This window comes from Phycomyces blakesleeanus, assembly GCF_001638985.1.
Source record: "Phycomyces blakesleeanus NRRL 1555(-) unplaced genomic scaffold PHYBLscaffold_3, whole genome shotgun sequence".
Taxonomy (NCBI): domain Eukaryota; kingdom Fungi; phylum Mucoromycota; class Mucoromycetes; order Mucorales; family Phycomycetaceae; genus Phycomyces; species Phycomyces blakesleeanus.
In genome coordinates this window covers 1,196,322-1,216,237 of record NW_017265136.1, presented here as the reverse complement: position 1 = coordinate 1,216,237, position 19,916 = coordinate 1,196,322, and the positions used below count along the sequence as shown (strand labels likewise).

Genomic DNA, 19,916 nt, shown 5'->3' with positions numbered 1-19,916 from the left:
TTAGAGAATGAGAGAGCCACGGAATTAGTGAATAAGAGTGCAGCCTCATTAAAGAAAACAGTTCAAATTCCAAGACATGATGGTAAAATAAAAAGGAATCGCATTGAAGAGTACAATGGAAGTAAGCTTCCTACCGCACTGAGTAGAGAAGAAAGAATGTCCAAAAGAAGAGCAACAAAAAATTTGATAAAATAAACACGTAATCCACGGAGCTGAGTTTACAGTGCAGATCTCTTGAAGTATAAAAAAAAAAAAAATTATGAGCGTAATTGACCCAAATGAAATTGAGCAATTCGACAAATTAATAAATAGTTAAGATGAGATGTTTTGCCGAATCAACAAAAGGTATTGTTGAATCTGGTGGAGGATAATGTTGTAAATGAGTATTGACTACTGCTGTAATTGAGAATAAGTCTGAAGGAAATAATATAAGGCCTCAGCTATTCCAATCAAAGGTGTCTACCGATTACTTTATTATTTAACACACAGGTTTAGCATGCATGATAGTGATTATATTTCATATGATGATATCACCATAATATGGGATACATCAGTGAATTATTATAAGCATAATTATAACTCATAAACACATTTACTTTCGATGTTAATACTTCATTGGGACTACACACATTTATATAATTAATCATACATTAATTATCCCAAGATCACGTTGCTCTGATTAAGGCTCAGATAGGATCGATTACCTGACCCCAGTCATATAATTTTCCCAATCCAAAACAATATAAATAGCAGTAGTAGTTCAGTGTAGGAACCTGGTCAAACTTTGATACAAAATCTTTCTCAATAAACAAAACCTACACAAGTTCTCACGAATCTTCGTTCCTCATCTCAAATCTTTAATTCTTCTTCTTAAAAACGTCTTCAACTTCAACCACCACAACACATTCAATAAAAGTTATCTATCTTTCTATCTTCTTTTTATTCTTTTATCTTCGTTTACGATTCCCAGTGGGTTTGACCAATTTTGGCTGTGTTATAGGATTGGAAGAACAACCCAGATCGAAAACGACAATCTTGCCAAGTCTCGACTGGGCGTATCTTTCTATTATTTTAACTTGTATAAGTTCTGATAATAGATCACCACCAACTAGGACGTTGTGAATAAATAGGAACAGATAGGAATATAGAGAATTGAATGCTTTTTATCGATATAAATCTTGTAGTATTTATACAGATTTCTTAAAAGTGAAACTATCTAATCTAATTATTTTACCCAAGACATATTGGTTTTACATTTATGGAAGGCGATATAATATGTCTTGGTTAACAAAAAGGGGAACCAATCGGTATAACATTGAGGGCATATGTTAAAAGGAATAACTGATTGGATACCTGACTTAGGGATTTCTATCTACAATGTCAACTCTGACAATCTGACACCTTTACAAGAATGTCGTGCTTAATTTTTGTGATACAAATTCTAGTGACTTGTTATTACAAAAGGAGCAGGAATTAGAATGATTATTCATCAGTTTGTAATTTTAGAAATTTGTAATCAGTTTATAATAATTTGTAATATTACTAGACACTACTTGAGTGTAGTCAAAGATGAATAATCATTTCAAAAACTATATAAGATAACCCAAATCAAAATAATAAAAATCATCTTTTTATCCTCTCTCTTATTTGCTTACTCCTGTGTTATTAAAGCTTGACCAATTCGGCTACGTTTACAGTGAATTGGTGTCGGACATTATTTTGATGAATCCGAGAAATCGGGATAATTGACCGCAGCAGTTCTGTATGTCAAAGATACCTCATAGATAACGAACCGCAGTAATGTCTTGTAAAGATTAACCACAGTAACATCTTCTGAGCATCAACCGCAGTAAAAGGACTTCTCTTGTAATTAAATAGAGTATAATAGTTTACTGCGGATAATGCGCAGTATTAGTTTAGAAAACTATATAAGACAATTCAATTCCTATCAATAAAAAGCACCTTTTATCCTCTCTTCGATTTTACATATACTCTCCGATCCCCAGTGGGTTTGACCTTTTGACTTTGCTATAGTAAAAGGAAGACCATCCCAGATCAGGAACGACATTGGAAGATAGCCTAGATCAGGAACGACACAAAAAGAAAGACTCAAAACCGAATAGGTCAAAAGATGTCGTCGACTGCAGGATTTGAACCTACGCGGGCAGAGCCCATGTGATTTCTAGTCACACTCCTTAACCACTCGGACAAATCGACTTACATGATTTTATTGGAAATTGCTAAATTAATACATCTATAGTTACACAATATAAAAACAGGCAATGAAGTATATATAATAATAAAGAAGTATACTTAAAGAAATACAATCAAACAGACAAAATAATATAGTAGATAAAAGATGATTTTATTATAAAAAATTGCTATTGATATTTATACTAATTATTTGGAATGCTTGTCTTGAGATATTATTTGATATAACGCCTTATCTGTAAGAATATTTGTTGTGGTGGTTGAAGTTGAAGAAGTTTTTAAGAGGAAGAATTGAAGATTTGAAATTAGGAACGAAGATTCGTGAGAACTTGTGTAGGTTTTGTTTATTGAAAAAGATTTTGTATCAAAGTTTGACCAGGTTCCTACACTGAACTACTACTGCTATTTATATTATTTTGGATCGGGAAAATTATATGACTGGGGTCAGGTAATCGATCCTATCTGAGCCTTAATCAGAGCAACGTGATCTTGGGATAATTAATGTATGATTAATTATATAAATGTGTGTAGTCCCAATGAAGTATTAACATCGAAAGTAAATGTGTTTATGAGTTAAAATTATGCTTATAATAATCTACTGATGTATCCCATATTATGGTGATATTATCATATGAAATATAATCACTATCATGCATGCTAAACCTGTGTGTTAAATAATAAAGTAATCAGTAGACACCTTTGACTGAAATAGCTGAGGCCTTATATTATTTCTTTCAGACTTATTCTCAATTATAGCAGTAGTCAATACTCATTTACAACAATATTAATTTGAATTATTATTATTATGGGATGTGAAGTTTTATAGAATAAAATCAACAGTAAAAAGATTGAGACGTATATAAGAATACTTTGAGACTGTATATAGGTTGTCTTTATTAAAGAATACAAAGTTGTCCTTTTTATATCAAAACACGATCTGCTTTGTCAGTCACATCTTAATTTCTTAAGTCTGAGTTCATTTAGATATTAGAGAGCTGGTACTGCTATGTTTATAATTTAATCTAATTGCAGTGTCCTCATATTAACTCAGTGCTTACTGAGCTGTCATAATTATAGTACTTACTGTAATTAATTATTGGTCTTATTGATTTATCATAAGTAAAATAAATAAATTATTCATTTGTTCTTGTAATAATAGCTGTTTTACTATAATAATAGGAATATGTTCTTAGATGTAATAAATTCAACAACCAAGTGTCTGGATCACCACATGAAAAGAAAATAAAGTAAAATATAATATAGACAAAAGAATTCATGAGAACTTGTGTAGGTTGTTTATTTCAAAAGAAAAGTAAAGGATAATAAAATTCGATTGTTTTTTTATATGGAACTATCTACTAATATTTATATATTTTTCTAATTTATAATTCAGTATGTGCTTAAGTAATCTTTATCACAATTAGTCATCTTCCAGGAGTATTGTTCTTCTGGAAAGATCCAAAAAGACCAATTGATATGATACTTCTCCAGTCAGATCAGTCTGAGAGTTTTGATAAAGAAGAGCATTTATGCTATTGATAATATTTTATTATTCCAACTCAGATACTTGGGTAATGTTTCATAATATTAAATAGTTGTAGTTGCAGTCTCTCAATTAAGTATTTATATAATAAAAGAAATATATAGATAAAATATAATGATGTCATATATATAATGTATATGTATTTGTGTATCACATGTCATGGTGATAATAATAAATAATCAATTATGTGTATAATGATCTGTGTATTAAATAATATCATAAAGAGAGATCCGTTTGACTAGAATAACTGAGGATATTATTTTATCCTTCAGTCTTACTCTTAGATTCAGCAGTAATCAATACTCATTCACAACAATTATTTCTGCTATGTGAGAATGTAAGTGAGGATCAAGGTAATTAATTACAAAAAGAGGTTTGTTTACCCTTTCCTCTTTTTGGAACAATTGGTTTAAACCTCCTCTTTTGTTTAAGCTCTGGCTTACTGGCTACAATAATTTATCTGATTATAAATAACTGTGGTATTTCAGATATAAAACAATAGAAAAATAATAAATTTGATAATAGAGATATATAGAAATACTTTGAGACTGTATATAAGTTATCCTTTATTCATAAATAAAAAGTGTCCCTTTTTATAAGAAAACATAATCTGCTCTTGTCATTATGTCTTAGTTTCTTAAGGCTTTCTTCCTTTACTCTATTTGATTATTAGAGTGTATTTACTACTTAACTAGTGTCGGTGTTATAATTATGACATCAAGTCATAAATTGTACTTCTTTAGCTCTTAGCTATTCTTTTCTCTTTTATACTAGAGCTTTAGGACTTCCTATTAAATTAGCTCCATATCGATCTGACATAGTTTACCCAGTAGTATGATATAATTATCTTAACAATCTTTAAGATATTATTTACAGTACTAGCTATAATAATTATTGGGCTGATTACTTAATCATTTATATATATTTTATACTGACAAGATTATAGCTACTACACTATCCCAATATGAATATGTTCTTATATGTGCTAAATCCAATATCCGAGTATCTAGATCACTACAGCAGATATTATAATTTGGAAATATATATATTAAATTATATTCCTAAATAATTTTCTATTCTTATTAATTTTAAAGACTTAAAAAAAACATATATATACAATAGAGGGTTTCACCAGCTTTGAATGTTGACTGTTGAATATAGTAGTAGTTTAATTTGGAAAATGATTGACTGTAATGAATTTTCAAAAAATGAAAAACAAGCATCCAAGCATTTAAGAAAATAGTTTGATACTTTAAATGTTGTGACTTAGCCAAAATTCTATAAATTTTGTACTTTATATATGATTGATGATTAAGTTCATATAGAAGTAAAGTAAAAAATAAAACATAATTGTTGTAAATGAGTATTGACTACTGCTGTAATTGAGAATAAGTCTGAAGAAAATAATACAAGGTCTCAGCTATTCCAGTCAAAGGTGTTTACCAATGACTTTATTATTTAACACACAAGTTTATCATGCATGATAGTGATTATATTTCATATGATAATATCACCATAATATGGGATACATCAGTAGATTATTATAAGCATAATTATAACTCATAAACACATTTACTTTCGATGTTAATACTTCATTGGGACTACACAAATTTATATAATTAATTATATATTAATTATCCCAATATCATGTTGCTCTGATTAAAGCTCAGATAGAATCGATTACCTGACCCCAGTCATATACTTTTTCCAATCCAAAACAATATAAATAGCAGTGGCAGTTCAGTGTAGGAACCTAATCAAATTTTGATATCAAATCTTTTCTTAATAAATAAAACCTATACAAGTTCTCACAAATCTTTGTTTCTCATCTCAAGTCTTCAATTCTTCCTCTTAAAACTTCTTCAAACTTCAACTACCACAACAGTAATCAATCTATATAAAGTAGTTATCTTGATATCAAATTATAGAAGTCTAACTTACTTGTGAGGAATTTGGGCATAGGCACTATATTTATGGGTACTCTAATCAAGCATATTGTACATATGAATTTTGACGTATATGAGAGAAAACATATTAACTAAGGGTCATTAGAGGGTTTCATCAGTCTTTTTCAATACTTATTATTGACTGGTACTTAAACTACCAATATATCTAACAGTCAACATCCAAAGCTGGTGAAACCTCCTAATATATCAAACAACAATAACAATCCAGAATGCAAATACTTTAAATGTTCTTCCAATAGTATAAGATTTGTTTTGATTTCTACCCAAACACTCAGAAGACATACCCAATAAGATTTTGTGAGACAATGTCAGTCAGGATCTTCTTATAAATTCAAATTTAGAAAGATAATTATTATAAGAATTTTAATTAGATATTTATTTTCATATAATATAGTCTCAGTTATAGAAGTAATGTCAAATGAAAATGACACAGAGATTAACTTTGAAAATAATATTGATATCAAAGGTCAAGTTGAAGATATATATAATATTTTTATTAAAGTTTTATAATCATTTATAATATCTAATAATTTAATTCTTTTTTATTTTATTTTTGAAATAAATAATGTATATAGAATCTCATAATTTTTTGTCTACCTTTTCAATTGTTTTATTTCTCTCCATAATATTTATTATGTAAAATTTGTGAAAAAACATATATTTTCAAATTGAACGTAAATACTTTAGCAGAAACATTTTTTGCTTTTTTTCATTATATATTTATTTATGATCTTATAGCACAAATCCGTGAGAAAATATGTTTCCTAGCATTTTACATATAGAAAAGTATATATTTTAAAGAAGTGTTTTTATATTATTTTGTGTGTTTTTTTTTGTTTTGTCAATTTTGATATTCAGATTTTTTTTGACAAGCATTCTAGTTTTTTTTAGTGCATTCATTTTGTAAAGCTATTGAATATAACAATACTCACTACTACATACTCTTTAATTGTTATTATTTTAAACACTTATGCTGATACTTGCTCAAAGAGATAGTTGACTATATAATATCAGAAAATAAAGATTTGTATATTAAAAGATATAATTGATAGTAAATTATATGAAATTCAATATTTACAGATTTGATATAGCTGTCATGAGCTAATAAATAACAACTAGTAAATACTATGATCTTAAAGCTTTTAGTATGCTCATTGCTATCAAAAGATATTCCATTTAGTATTGTATATAATGAGTATATAAAGGATTTACTATGTAAAAGAGACAGATGTTGTTGTTCTAACAAAATAATACTTGAATCTAATTGAATGCAGTTAAAGAAAAGGATGGATACAAAAGTAAAGTTAGAATACATATATTTTATAAAGACAGACTACAATATGAATTGTAAATGTTATTACAGTGACATCAAAAGAATATAAAGGTAGCTCTATTATCAAAATTATTAGTAAATACTAAATGCTTAAGTAAATGTATATTTAATGTCATATTTCTAGTCATATACTTTACCAAAAAGAAGATGTACAACTTGATAAACTGTTTGAAAACAAAAGTGGTGAGTAAAGAAGTAAAAGAAAGAAGCAAAAAAAAGGAAAATGTTTTATCATAAATTTGTGTTAAAAAGTATAAGAGAGAAAAGAAAGAAAAGTAGCTTGAATTCAAATATATAGATTCCAAAGCATAGTGAAAGATAAACAATGTTTCAAAAAAAACAGGGTGTTTTTTTTACCCAAAGACATATAACTCTCTAATGTCAAAGTAAATATTTTTTTAATTGATAAGCAGCAGTGCAAAACATTGGTTAAAGTAAATGTCCAGATGCATAGTCTATGTTATATCCAGTAGAATTAGCTTAATAGAATTATTGCCACCAAAAGTTAAAAAACCTGGAGAGTTAAAATATTATAAATTTGTCCCTTTAATTCAACAGAAGTTTTTCAAAGTGAAATCATATAACTTTTGTAGTATATTCTATATCCACTTCAGTATCCTGTCTCTACTTTGTACTTTCTCTGAAGTGTGGCAGACACCAACCACCACACCTACTGTCTCACTACGTGGCCCCACTCTATGAGCACCTTGAGAGAGTCAAGATTCTTTTGAGACAGTTGTACTTTGTATAATAGATTTTTTTAATATAACTTCTTTCCCATACTTCAATACAACGAGTCTCTGAAAGTTTTACTCCATATACAGCCCAGGTTTTTTAAGTAGGTTACTACCGATAGCTGCCAATATTGGATTAAAAAAACTTGGTTTTCAAAGTATAGTTTTCTCAAGTTTTTTTTATATTCGTCTTAATTGGTAATATGATTTTGCCTAAAAAAGTGTCTCAAAAATAAATTCAATGTGTCCAGAAAAAAAACCCTAATTTGTCTCAATCTCACATAAAAACACTGTAGAAACACCCTTTTATTTTATTTTTATTTTGAGCCAATAAACTTTGAAATCCTATTGGGGTTTAAAGATATGCTAGAAAAACCACAATACTTTTGTTAAACAAGCAATATTTATATTAAAGTATATATTAATATGTAATATAATTGTTTACTTTTTGATCTAGAAGTTGATGCTCTATGGAAGCCACAATTGCCAACCGTGAATAGTAGCTCGGACTTCTTCATCTCCAGGATCCTCAACAAACATAACATCCATTTTTTCTTTCATAAAATGATCTGCCTTGAATCCATATCCAATCAAGTCTCTATCCTCAGGATCAACATCTTCCAAAATCGGTTTTTGAGCAATCTCAAAGAACTGTAAATCACGGTGAGCCAGATGTGGTCTGTGGTGAGTGTAGAACACATAAACTCTTCCAGTCTTTGGCGTCAATAACTCCTTGCATGTTCTTAATAATGCGTGATGCTGAGAGTGGTTGAAGACAAGATCACTAAGAATAATAACGTCATATGTTGTCTGTTCACTTGGGAGATGACTCTTCAGCTTTGTCGTCGATGTACCCCAAATATAACCCTAATATTATAGTAATAGTATAAGTAGCCCACACGCAAAAGCGAGTTGTATCTTTACCTCTACTACAACATTTTTTGCAAGCTTTCCCAAATTGTGGTTCACGTTGTATTGTATGTTATCAATCAGTTCTGAGTCAGGATAATCTGTCACCACAACCTTTGCCGCTTGATTGATTGCTGCCATTAAACTAGGTAGGGCTCCACCAGCACCAAGCTCTAGTACATACTTGTTACGACACAAATCCTTGTGTTGATCAACAAAGGTAGCAAACACTTTGGAGGCATTCCACAAATGATGTGCCCAGAGAGGATGCGAGCCTACAAGGCGAATCGACAATGAAGAGATTTCATCTATAAAGCATGTTAAAATGAGTCTCTATTTTTATTGCATTTAATTTGATTTAAAGAGTACATATATATACCTTCGATGTAATTCTTATTGCGAGTGTAGACTTCAGAAGTGGGTTCTGGTTCTTTTATTTCTTGCTCCTCTTCCTGCAACGTAAAGAAGATTTTTTTTAAGAAAAAAGTATGTTATAAAGAAGAATTTATTGAAATAAACCCATTATGAATCAACATTATCTAAATTACCCCGAAAAGATCGCCTGCGAATCCTTCCTCTTCATCTGAATGGTGTGACATGCTTTAGTGTTGTAGTTGGCGAGTTCTTACAAAACGAATTATACATTAATGAGTGTGGCTTGGCAGTTGCAGTAGAGGAGTAATGCAACTGGAATTCAAATGAAGAATATTATAAAATAAAATAAAAAACCACTTTTACCTCTACTTGTGTTTAGCACCTTTGCTGTTACATGATAAAAGAAATCCTAGTTAACCCAAACTTGTTTTTTCTGCTTCAATAAATAAAATTCCCGGAGAATATGTAATCAGCTGCTTCATAGAGATTTTGCGATCAGATTAGTTATCGCTTAATTCTATTATAAGCTAGTAATTCGTTTTACTTTGTAAAAATAGTAATAGAAAATGGGCCTCACGAACGGATATGTTATTGTTACTAACCGTTATTAATGAATCTTATTTTCAAATAAACAGTACAGAAAGGTATCATTAGGCTATTAAGGAGCATATTAAACCTTTTGGCATTATTTTCTATATAATGTTTACTCTATTTTTTGTCTATATAAAAAAAATTCTGAAAAAAAGATTACACCAAAAATTCAGCTTATTTTTTAGAATCGTACGCCTTACAAATATGTTTTATTGAGAGGGTAATTAAATACGGTAATATTCATAATTATTCTATGATTTTTATGGTAGCGTTATATCTAATGTATTGATATTCGTAAACATTTTTAATAGTCTTAATACTTTTTTTTGCATTTGATATTTTCTTATCGACTTTTGAGTAAGTTCTCTGATTATATTGTGTTTGTGGTAACCGCACCACAGTAGAGCCAAGCACAAACTTGTCAGTCTAGACTAGGTTTATGTGTTAATTGATTTGACCGACAGGGTAGCACCTCAGGGGCCGTTACACATATATCAGGTACCCGTACATTTTACGCCATCACAGTAACAGCCAGTCATTATACACTCATTATTATCTATGCTGAATATACTGTTATGCTAAAGAATATCATTTCAACGGTTGAAGTCCCATACTTTTTCATTTGAGTCAAATATATCTTTTTTAACATATTTAGTTGCTGCTGGTGCCCTGTCATAAATAGGGTCACAGGTTTACAATTCATTACGCTCATGTACTATAAAAAATACTTAAATTGTGTATTTAACTTTACTTTACTTTACTTTACTTTACTTTACTTTAGTCTTATTTATATTATATTATATATTGTATTATATATATATATATTATTTTATTTTAAAGAATAAACTTTCTTTGTAATCTTTGTACCTATTCTCTTTTCTGGAAATGTCTTTAAAGTTAGAAAGTTTTCTTGAGCGAAAAGGATTCCTTGAGAAATTCGACAACTATTTGTTTGATTGTGATGGTAAATTCAACGTTTTGAATTGTGATTGTTTATTAACCCATTTATCATCAAGGTGTTCTCTGGGAAGGAGATCATGTCTTTCCAGGCATTATAGAAGCAATGCAGTTGCTCCGTAATGCAGGTAAATCTTTGCGCGATAAACTCTTTAACCAAAGAAAAAAAAAACAAGCAAGCAAAACAAAAAAAGAACATCAATAGTTAATAACAGCTTGTATCATGATAATGGCACACAGGCAAGAAGGTGTTTTTTGTGACAAACAACAGCACCAAGTCTAGAGAGGCATTTCTCCAAAAGTTCAAAAAGCTGGGTATTGAGGCAAACTTGGTAAATAATCTCAATAAACGTGCTTGAAGTTGAAACTAACATTTGTTGTATCAAGGATGAGATTTTTAGTTCCGCTGTTGCAACCGCAGCCTACCTCAAACACATCCTGCAGTTCCCTGCTGACAAGAAGGTGTACATCATTGGCATGTCTGGTATTCAGCACGAACTTGAGGCAATGGATATTCGCTGCTGTGGTGGCGAGGTAAGACACTAAGATTGTACTTTAGGTTAACTGACATATACTTACGTTGCGTGTATATAGGCAGACAACGGACCTTTTGATAACGAAATTGTGAAGAATGATCCTGAAGTAATATTAATTTATGCCTAGTAATCCAATTAATAAACATAATTCAAAATTAGGTTGGTGCTGTTGTGGTTGGCCTGGACACCCAAGTAAACTATAAAAAGTACAACAAGGCATTTACATACCTCCGCAACAATACCGGATGTTACTTTATCATGACAAACCAAGACTCTACATTTCCAGTTCACGGAACATTGCAGCCCGGTGAGCAGAAGCAGTAATAATTTATTTGTACCTAGCAATTTCTGACCTCACGAGTTTTTAAGGTGCTGGATCTATTGCTGCTCCTTTGATCACTGCTTTAAACAGACAGCCAGATGCAATCCTGGGAAAACCAGCACAAAACATGATGGACACCATATTCGCAGAGTAAGATACACATATACTTATATAAAAGACATTGGTTGTAATTCAAAGCTAATGTGGAATAACATTTTTCTTTAAAAAAAAGGTACAAGTTGGATCGTGAGAGAACCTGCATGATCGGAGATCGTTTAGATACAGATATCGATTTTGGATTAAAGGGTGGTGTTGAAACCTTGTGTGTCCTAACAGGTAAGATAGTCTGCAAATTTACAATACAAAGCATACTTATAACAATACATTTGTTTTTAGGTGTTACTTCTGAAGAAGAAATCCTGAGCAAAGAGAACAATATTGTGCCTACATATTATATCAGAGGATTTGCTGATTTCGTAGTAGAACCCTAAGAATATAGAATAAAGACATTCTCGGAAACTGAAAAAAAGAATAGTAAATGCAAACTATAGTTTGTATTTGAAGTACAGTGTAATCGTATTGCTGTAAACTTTCACTTTATACTCTCTACGCACTTCTGATTTTGATATTAAACGTGCTTTAAAAGGGGTATACCAATAGAGTTAAAAACAAATAAAGAAAAAGGAAAAACAAAGACTTTGTGCGTTTTAGCATGAATAATGTTTTACATATCGAATTTATATTTATCACTGTTTGATCATGCACATGTTGTTTAAAGATATATATATTACATCAATACCATTGGATTAACCGATTACTTTATATTATCGGTATATTTTAGACTTGTACGGCCAACTACATCACCATATTAGATAACATTACTATACATTCAATAAGAACGGTAATGAAATCCGAAAACAAAAAGATCAATACTGAAATGTTTAAAAGTAAACATTTATACTTCTTCTTCTTCTTATTCTTCTTTAGAACAGGGTTGGTTTCAAGTTGAAAGAAAAAACATAGTATTAAAATGACTCTTATATATAAGTTTTTCATTTTTGAATAGACTGGCCAATGTCTTGTATTTATATGTCTTTTTTTCCCTTTCTCATTATTATTATAATTGCTCTTCCTATTAATATTCTTGTCTATATTTCCTCTTGCTATGAGAAAAAAGCACACAATTCAAACTTAAATATACATGCTTTCTTTCTTTTTCTTTTGTTGAGGACAGTTTGTGGTGGTAGTTGTGGGGGTTCTCTTCATGATAAAAATATATACAATTTATAGCGATCCAGTCACCGTCAAGATATCGTTGGCCTCGATAATTCTATACACAAATAAAATTAGTGAAGAACTCCTTTTGACTTTCATTACGTATATCTTGATACATACTCATCAACAGTAAAGTCCAGTGTACCATCTTCACCGCCAATGGCCGTTCCTGTGGTTTTATTGACCCATTCTCCATATTGACTTCGTTTCCGCTCTTCCTTTACTTCCTCTTCAGCAGAGTCGGATTCTACCTCCTCTTCGTCTGATACACGCCACTCATAACGATCTGCCGGTATGCGTGATTTAGGAATTGATGCGTTAAAGGTGCCATAAATCAAAAGACCAATATGATCCTGTGATTGCAGGTTGATGCGACCCACTAAACGAACAAATAAACAAACAGATCTCATTTAATTAAATCATCATCATATATCTCCTCCTTTTCTATTCTTTAGCAAACAAACAAATATAAATATATATACCAAGCTGGGATCCTTTCTTTGGCTTCCATACGAGAAATTTAACATGAATAAAGAAATGACAGAAAGGAGAGTCTTGAACGATAGTTCCTTTATTGGATGGGAGTTGAACGTTGCTATGGGCAAGAATAATACCGTCCACTTCAGGCACATACCTATTACCATAGGTTAAAATATCGTTTCTCTACACACTAACGTGCTGAAAACCCACTTCATTAAAAATGCATTAAGCTGTTCGTTGATGCCGTCCATGATCTTTCCTGCCCACATGGGTGCCAAGTGAAGGTAAAGCTTAACAACCATTTCAGAGAATGATGATGAAGGAGTAGTCGAGACAGGAGCAGCAGGCTGCACTTCAACAATGGTTGCTGTTTTCTGCTTCTTTGACTTGCCCTTCTTCTCGGACTTTTCGCTCTTATGCTTGCGTTTTTTCTCTTCAATTGGCATTCTGGTTGTGTAAAGGTATTCTAAAAAAAAAGAATATATGTCGGCTACCAATTTTTTTTCAACATAGGACATTCGTTGGGACTATTTTCTTGAGTGGCTTTTGTCAAAGAAATGCGGAGATCGTATTATCTAAAAGGAGTATATCCTTGACAGCATTATATTCATTACAGTAACATCTAGTCATATACATTATACTTCTTAGATTACCAAGTTTAAAGAGAGTCTGACTCCAAGTAGAGCTACGGCTATTTAACTTATTAAGGCCAAGCAAATAATTGACACATAAATTGAGTGCTTTTAAAGGGAATTTGACAATAAAGTTTCTACACTTCAAATTAAAAAATCGTTAATTTTTTTCTGAACGAAATGAGGAACAAATTTCAGATGAAGAGAGATAAATATTGAGATATTTGTAGCATCTTCTGACAAGTTTTGGATATACTACCTGTAAGAAATCTAAAGACCTACAGAAAAACAGACCGTGCCTGGTACAGAAACGCATATTTTAGTTATGTAGATGAATCAGTTGGTATGTTGTTCGTTTTCCCAACAGAGCTTACTGCAACCAGCATGTTTCTCGTAGTATTGTCATTTCTTTGGCAGATTTCTACGCATATTGTACAAACAAGCAAAAACTTTGCTCTTTAGTACAAACATGTCATAATGTTCTGGAGATATCGGACTACTTGCTTTTTTTTTAAAAGAAATGGAAGATACACAAGTATATCAACGCATTTGTTATGTGCTTTTAGTTTCACCAAGCCTTTGCAAAATATATCGGTACCATTCTTTTATGAAAGCTTAATTCAATAAGCTCATTGTATAATAAGTAATGATTCAGACATTACAGTTTATCCATTTGTAGAGAAACATGCTAAGAACCATTTTCTTCTTCTTTTCTTGGTATAAAACGAGTGGTATTAATCACTGATAAATTAGTAACTATCAAATTATCTGAAGTCTTGTCAAAATAAACCCTCATTTCTTTATTATTCGATTCTAAGTTACTTTATTCTAATTTTCTATTCTTTATCTTGTATTTGGATATATTTACTATGAATGACCTTAAACATCTGGAACTACCGAATTTCCCCAATTTTTTTTTGTATTATTAGGTTTAATTGTTTAGTAAAAAAATTATGGATTATTTAATTTCTGTAAAAGAATAGATACAAATATCTCATGGAATTTTGGCACATTGGAAAAACCTAAAATTTCACAATGCCAGTCAGTACCGTAAAAAGGATTGAATAAATACTTACTTGGAAAGTAATTGACATCTACAAGATAGTGATTATTAGTCTTTGCCTCCAAAATAACGTCAAATCCAAAAAATGTCAATCCCTATTCACAAATTAGATATTAGAAAAAGTTTTATCTTTACTATTGTATTAGTTATCAAGCAAGACTTACTATTTGATGGCGAAGAACATCAGCAATTTTTTCTAGCCTATCGTAATCCAGTGTTTCATATATTCGTTTTTCTACATCTTCGTTTGATATAGACATCACTTTATCCAACCCATTCAAGAGTTTACTAGAACTGTGGAATGACTTTGGAAGTATTTGGCTATCAAAATGAAAGACGTCTTTACAAAAAATATTAGCTAGTAATCATACAAGATGATTGAGCTATTTAAAATTACCACAATTCTGATTTAAATCCTTGAATGATGGTCGTAAAGCAGGATATACATGTTTATCCAGGACATAAACCTTGATCAATATTCCACCATGCTGAATGAATTCTTGTAGAATAACCTGTTCATTCTTGCCATAGCCAGTAACTTTACTCATGGCGTTTAGTGTTGGAATGATTGTCATTTGATGAGATGATACAGACGCACAAGCCTTGGACCTTTTACAAATGATCTACGTTTATATTTTACTATATAATTAATAAATCAAATGCTAATATTTTCTTTGTTTTATATTTCTTGGCCAGATGTTACTCACAGGAAATTTCATATTTAGTGCTTCTGACCGCATATCAAATGATTCCAAAGAAATAGACTTTGGTACACTAAATAATTGTCCTAATAGAGAAAATAATAAAATATTGATATATATAAAGCTTTGTATAAATACTTTATAAGTACCTTTGTTCTGAGGGGGTTTGAATTCTATAGATTTTTCCAGCAGCCAGTGTAGCTTTGATCGATTAATAACCTTTTCAACATTCTCCCATGTGTCCATTATGATCACTTTAGGATGAGATTCACAAAATCTCTTTATAAACATTTTTTTATATTTATAAAATATTATATTTAATAGTTGAATATAAGTGATGCCCGGTTTATTCCTACCAAGAAATTATCAAACTGTGCAGCGGAAATCTCATCCCCACGATGCATCTTTCCCACAACGTCTGTTATTTTGTGGACAATGAGGTCGAAATGACCTTGGTTAGCGATTGGCTCATTCAAGTCAAGAAATACGATCTTGATCCCAAGTTGACTGTAAATGAACAATAGTATGAATACATGTTAAGCACCTTGAAATTGCAGTACTTTTTTTTATTTGATTGTTGGTCGATTGGATTCATACATTGCGTACTCCGGAAGACCATAAAAGCCTGACCGTTCAAGCTTCTCTTTTCTAAATATGAGGCCAACAGTCTTTTTTATATGTGTATTGTCCATTTGAAATATAAGAATAGAAATAAGAGTAAAATAAGTATGGTATTTAGATGATCTTCTTTTTAATATATATAAACAAAAATAAGAAAAAAGTGGATAAATGCTGATGTTTGATGTTACAAATTACCTGCTATCATCACACTCGCACTCAGTGGCTGAGATTGGGGAAAATATAATGTAATTTGATATGATATTATGGGAGTTGAGGTGAGGTGAGTCAGTGATAAATCTAATAGGAAGCTAAGGTGTAGTGCTAATCCTAGATTGGTATGCTCTAATCTAGCTGTACTAAAATGGCTATTACGTTCAAGCTTTATATCATTCTAGAAACCAACAAAAGGTTTAAAATTACAAGATGTGTTGGATTAACAGAAAATTTATTGTCCTCTGTAGGATCGGCTGATGGGTGGGTTCTGGCACTGAATATAAAACTTACAAAATCTGGTATGTATATGTATATGTTAAGAGGGGGTAGATATGAAAAATAGCACCCAAGGTGTAGCAAAGAAGTATTAAAGTTTTTCAGGCTTATTTTTCTTTCTAGATTATAAAACATCTTCGTTTCAAAGTTATTCACCAGCATCTTACCGCATTAGAAAAGCTAGGCGTATAGAAATAGTGTACATTAATCATTGTTCCTTCTTTATTTGAAATTGATCGTTAAATTACCAGATCCAAAATATTTTGGTTATAAAAATTAATTTAAAAATGACTAATATACTGATGAGTTATGCCAGTACAAGTATCAAGTTAATCGATGAAACTACAAACGCGGTATATCATTTTATATTGACATGGACCATTACCTTTATCATTATCTCTATATTTACATATATTGTAATTAATTATAATACACATAACCAATATACTATTGTTATCATTATTATGATCATCACCACTTAAAGCAGGATTGATCTCTTGCTATAAGGCTTAGAATGGTATATTTAAATACTTGGTGTTTTTATTTATTTGTTAGTATTGTTATTGAGGTCCTTCTCCTTCTCTCCCTTTCTACTCTCCCCCTTTCCACCTTTAGCTTTTAGTTTGTCTATCAATGCCTTTTTGATTGGTGGAATATTTTCTTTCGAAATTCGGTAACCTTTTTACTCTGAAAAAATAAAAAAATAAATAAAAATAAAATAAAAAAAAACGTTTTTTCTTCTTCTTCTTTTTCATCTTAGTTCGCTTGCAACCTTCTTTATTCCTAAGAGAGCATGTCAAATCTCGCTTGGGAAGTATATTCAGACTTAACTACCACGCATGGAAAAGATATTATGCCAAATAATAATGGTCATTGTTCTCAAGGAACATTGCTTCGAAAGCCAAATCGTACACCATCATTCGCTTCTAATGATGAGCCGACAACACCTAAAGAGCATGAAGAAACTCATGAACCAGATCAAGACACAAACACACACAACTACTCCAGCAAGAAAAGAATATACCTCGAAACATGTCATTTTGTGAATGATGTTGAACACGATTCAGAAGATTCCTCAAGTCAAACATCATATTCACCTTTTTCCGATTCCCTTTTTATACCACATTCATCAATGCCTTGCAAGCGTACAAAACGACATTCATCTTGTCGCCAAACAGTACAGCCCCGCTGGCATAACCAATCTTACATGCTTTTTTTAGCACTCCGGCAACATCCCGACAACAGTCTTCCAAGGACAGACCTGATCAAGGCTGCCCTGGCCTTGGATAAGAAGATGAGCGAGGAACGGGACCTCCCGAGAGTCTTTCGAGGCAAGGTAGTGTACGAATAGACATAAAAAAAGAAAGGACTGACGCCTGCATAGACACCCATGAACTCTGCTTCTGCAATTCTCACCAACAATAGTGACGGTTACTTTATACCCTTCAAACCCCATGGCAGTCGATCAATGCACTTTAAGCTTGCTGAAACTCCCAAAAAATTTGAAAAAGCTTGTCTGGAATACAGACAATGGGAAGAGCACCTCGAAAGAGAAAAGTGGCCCGATTACTTTGGCTATGAAGAAAAAATAGAGCCGCTTGTACACGAGGAAGAAATAACAGAATTTGACGAATTTATTGCAAGTCGTTTACGCGCCAGACAAGCAAATCTTCATCCTTCAAACGGCAGAATCCTCGAGGATGAAAGCGTGAAAGACAAGGAAAAAGAATTGGAGATAACACATGTGTCATATGAGCAGAGACACACAGAACATCTTCATAATATTGGAAATATGCCTACTTCGTGGAAGGATTTGGTACGAGTAGATAAAGGAAAGGGTGTGTTTGCAGTAAGACCTCTACCTCAAAAAATCCCTCTTGGATTCTACTTTGGTGCACCTATGCCCGAGGATAAGTTTGAGTCCCTAAAAGAAAGTGTCGGAAGTGCAGATACCTAAGGTGCTCTCGGAATGTTACTACGAAGTAAAAAACTCATATCGATAGCAGAAAATATCCCTAATATGAACGTAGTGCAAAATTTCATATATGGGTATTGTGTACATAATTATAAATCTGTGTCGTAGAAAATACTATACTCCAAAGATAAAACCTTGCTTGAAAGTATGGCAAATAAAAAGCTATTTATTTTGCATCTACTGTTAATTAAGTACAAATAAATTACTATTATCAACCACAAGAGTTCTAAAATTTCCACTTTGTTTTAACCAAGGGTTTCAATTTTTGCGTAGACCATTTTCGTTTTTTGCTTTAATACAAAAACTGCATATGAATAGAATATTCAAGTAAGCTTAGACAAACGGGATTTTCTTTTCATAGTATAATTATTTATTCTCGATGGAGTCCCGTTGGGGATGCCGGTCTGCCTCGTATTACTATTAAAAAAAGGTTTTATCAACTGTGCCATGTTTTATTCTACTTTGAATAAAAAGGGCACCAGTTTATAGAGCAAACAAAAGAGCAGAAAATTGCACAGGGCAATAAAATAAAACTATTCTCACAGGAAGTGCTGATAGTAATAAAAAATACTTCTATATTTGGGCATTAGAAATATTTTATACCTGCTCTCTAGCAGGGGATAGACTCATGGACTTTAAAGTGAAACGTCCTTTTTTGATTTTGGAAATCACTATATATGGTGTTTAGTGTCTATATCAATACACAATTCTATATAACAAAGGACTCCGAGAGCACTTATGAACACTAGTTAGGTAATGTTGAGGTCATTGGATATATGTATGGCAGCCACTGCCTTAGCTGCGACTACATCGGGGAGGAAGGGAGAATTGTCAAAGACAAAGGCCCAGTGCACGCGCCAGATAGTGTGAGTCGTGATAGACGCAATCGCAATCTGAAGAGAAGAGGGAACGGGATGAGAAAGCCGAGTACGAGTGATAAGCCAGACTAAATCAGAAATAGGCTACGGATGGCACAGTTGCTGCAGTAACAACGTACACACAGGAAACTTTCAAGGGTAGGAGAAGACACAATGTTGGAAAAAGTCCACTGCAGAGAGACAGAGGGGACAGTTCAGACTGGGAAGGAAAGAGGAGAAGGCAAAACTAGTTGTGAACCGCCGGTGCAAAAAACTGTCTCTTTTTTAACCCAAAAAATGAACACAACATGCGAGCAAGCTATTTGCATATTCTTCTCTAAAGAA

The 19,916-nt window shown here is 31.8% G+C and overlaps 5 protein-coding genes and 1 non-coding gene across 6 annotated transcripts; 2 read left to right on the top strand and 4 right to left on the bottom strand.

Moving 5' to 3' along the window:
• Positions 1–2,135: 2,135 nt before the first annotated feature.
• Positions 2,136–2,217, bottom strand: PHYBLDRAFT_t53. The gene has a single exon. It is a non-coding gene; the product is annotated as a tRNA-Ser (tRNA).
• Positions 2,218–8,112: 5,895 nt separating this feature from the next.
• On the bottom strand, positions 8,113–9,296 carry PHYBLDRAFT_179573 (hypothetical protein; the record flags this gene model as incomplete). Its single annotated transcript, XM_018438170.1, has 4 exons — positions 8,113–8,655; positions 8,713–9,005; positions 9,077–9,149; positions 9,246–9,296. The coding sequence occupies 4 exons, from the start codon at positions 9,294–9,296 to the stop codon at positions 8,257–8,259; spliced, it is 816 nt and encodes a 271-aa protein (XP_018296553.1). The 3' UTR covers positions 8,113–8,256.
• A 1,252-nt stretch (positions 9,297–10,548) lies between these two features.
• PHYBLDRAFT_121959 (hypothetical protein) lies at positions 10,549–12,217 on the top strand (the record flags this gene model as incomplete). Its single annotated transcript, XM_018428839.1, has 9 exons — positions 10,549–10,627; positions 10,680–10,748; positions 10,861–10,952; positions 11,008–11,154; positions 11,215–11,262; positions 11,316–11,463; positions 11,526–11,628; positions 11,711–11,814; positions 11,875–12,217. 9 exons carry the CDS (start codon positions 10,549–10,551, stop codon positions 11,967–11,969), a joined length of 885 nt encoding a protein of 294 aa, XP_018296552.1. The 3' UTR covers positions 11,970–12,217.
• Positions 12,218–13,037: 820 nt separating this feature from the next.
• Positions 13,038–13,556, bottom strand: PHYBLDRAFT_7962 (hypothetical protein; the record flags this gene model as incomplete). Its single annotated transcript, XM_018443481.1, has 3 exons — positions 13,038–13,132; positions 13,236–13,387; positions 13,444–13,556. Coding segments are annotated over 3 exons (360 nt in total), but the record flags the coding sequence as incomplete, so codon positions are not given.
• A 1,260-nt stretch (positions 13,557–14,816) lies between these two features.
• Positions 14,817–16,951, bottom strand: PHYBLDRAFT_163620 (hypothetical protein; the record flags this gene model as incomplete). The annotated part of the gene is made up of 10 exons (XM_018434845.1): positions 14,817–14,887; positions 14,942–15,023; positions 15,093–15,268; positions 15,326–15,551; positions 15,636–15,715; positions 15,779–15,908; positions 15,986–16,136; positions 16,227–16,272; positions 16,446–16,641; positions 16,907–16,951. The coding sequence occupies 10 exons, from the start codon at positions 16,949–16,951 to the stop codon at positions 14,817–14,819; spliced, it is 1,203 nt and encodes a 400-aa protein (XP_018296550.1).
• A 573-nt stretch (positions 16,952–17,524) lies between these two features.
• On the top strand, positions 17,525–18,931 carry PHYBLDRAFT_179571 (hypothetical protein). Its single transcript, XM_018438169.1, has 2 exons — positions 17,525–18,075; positions 18,124–18,931. The coding sequence occupies exons 1-2, from the start codon at positions 17,533–17,535 to the stop codon at positions 18,694–18,696; spliced, it is 1,116 nt and encodes a 371-aa protein (XP_018296549.1). The 5' UTR covers positions 17,525–17,532; the 3' UTR covers positions 18,697–18,931.
• The last annotated feature ends 985 nt before the right edge of the window (positions 18,932–19,916 follow it).

Coding starts and splice junctions, on each gene's coding strand:
- PHYBLDRAFT_179571 (XM_018438169.1), top strand. CDS start 17,533: ATGTCAAATCTCGCTTGGGAAGTATATTCAGACTTAACTACCACGCAT. Junction 18,076..18,123: donor CGAGAGTCTTTCGAGGCAAG/GTAGTGTACGAA, acceptor ACGCCTGCATAG/ACACCCATGAACTCTGCTTC.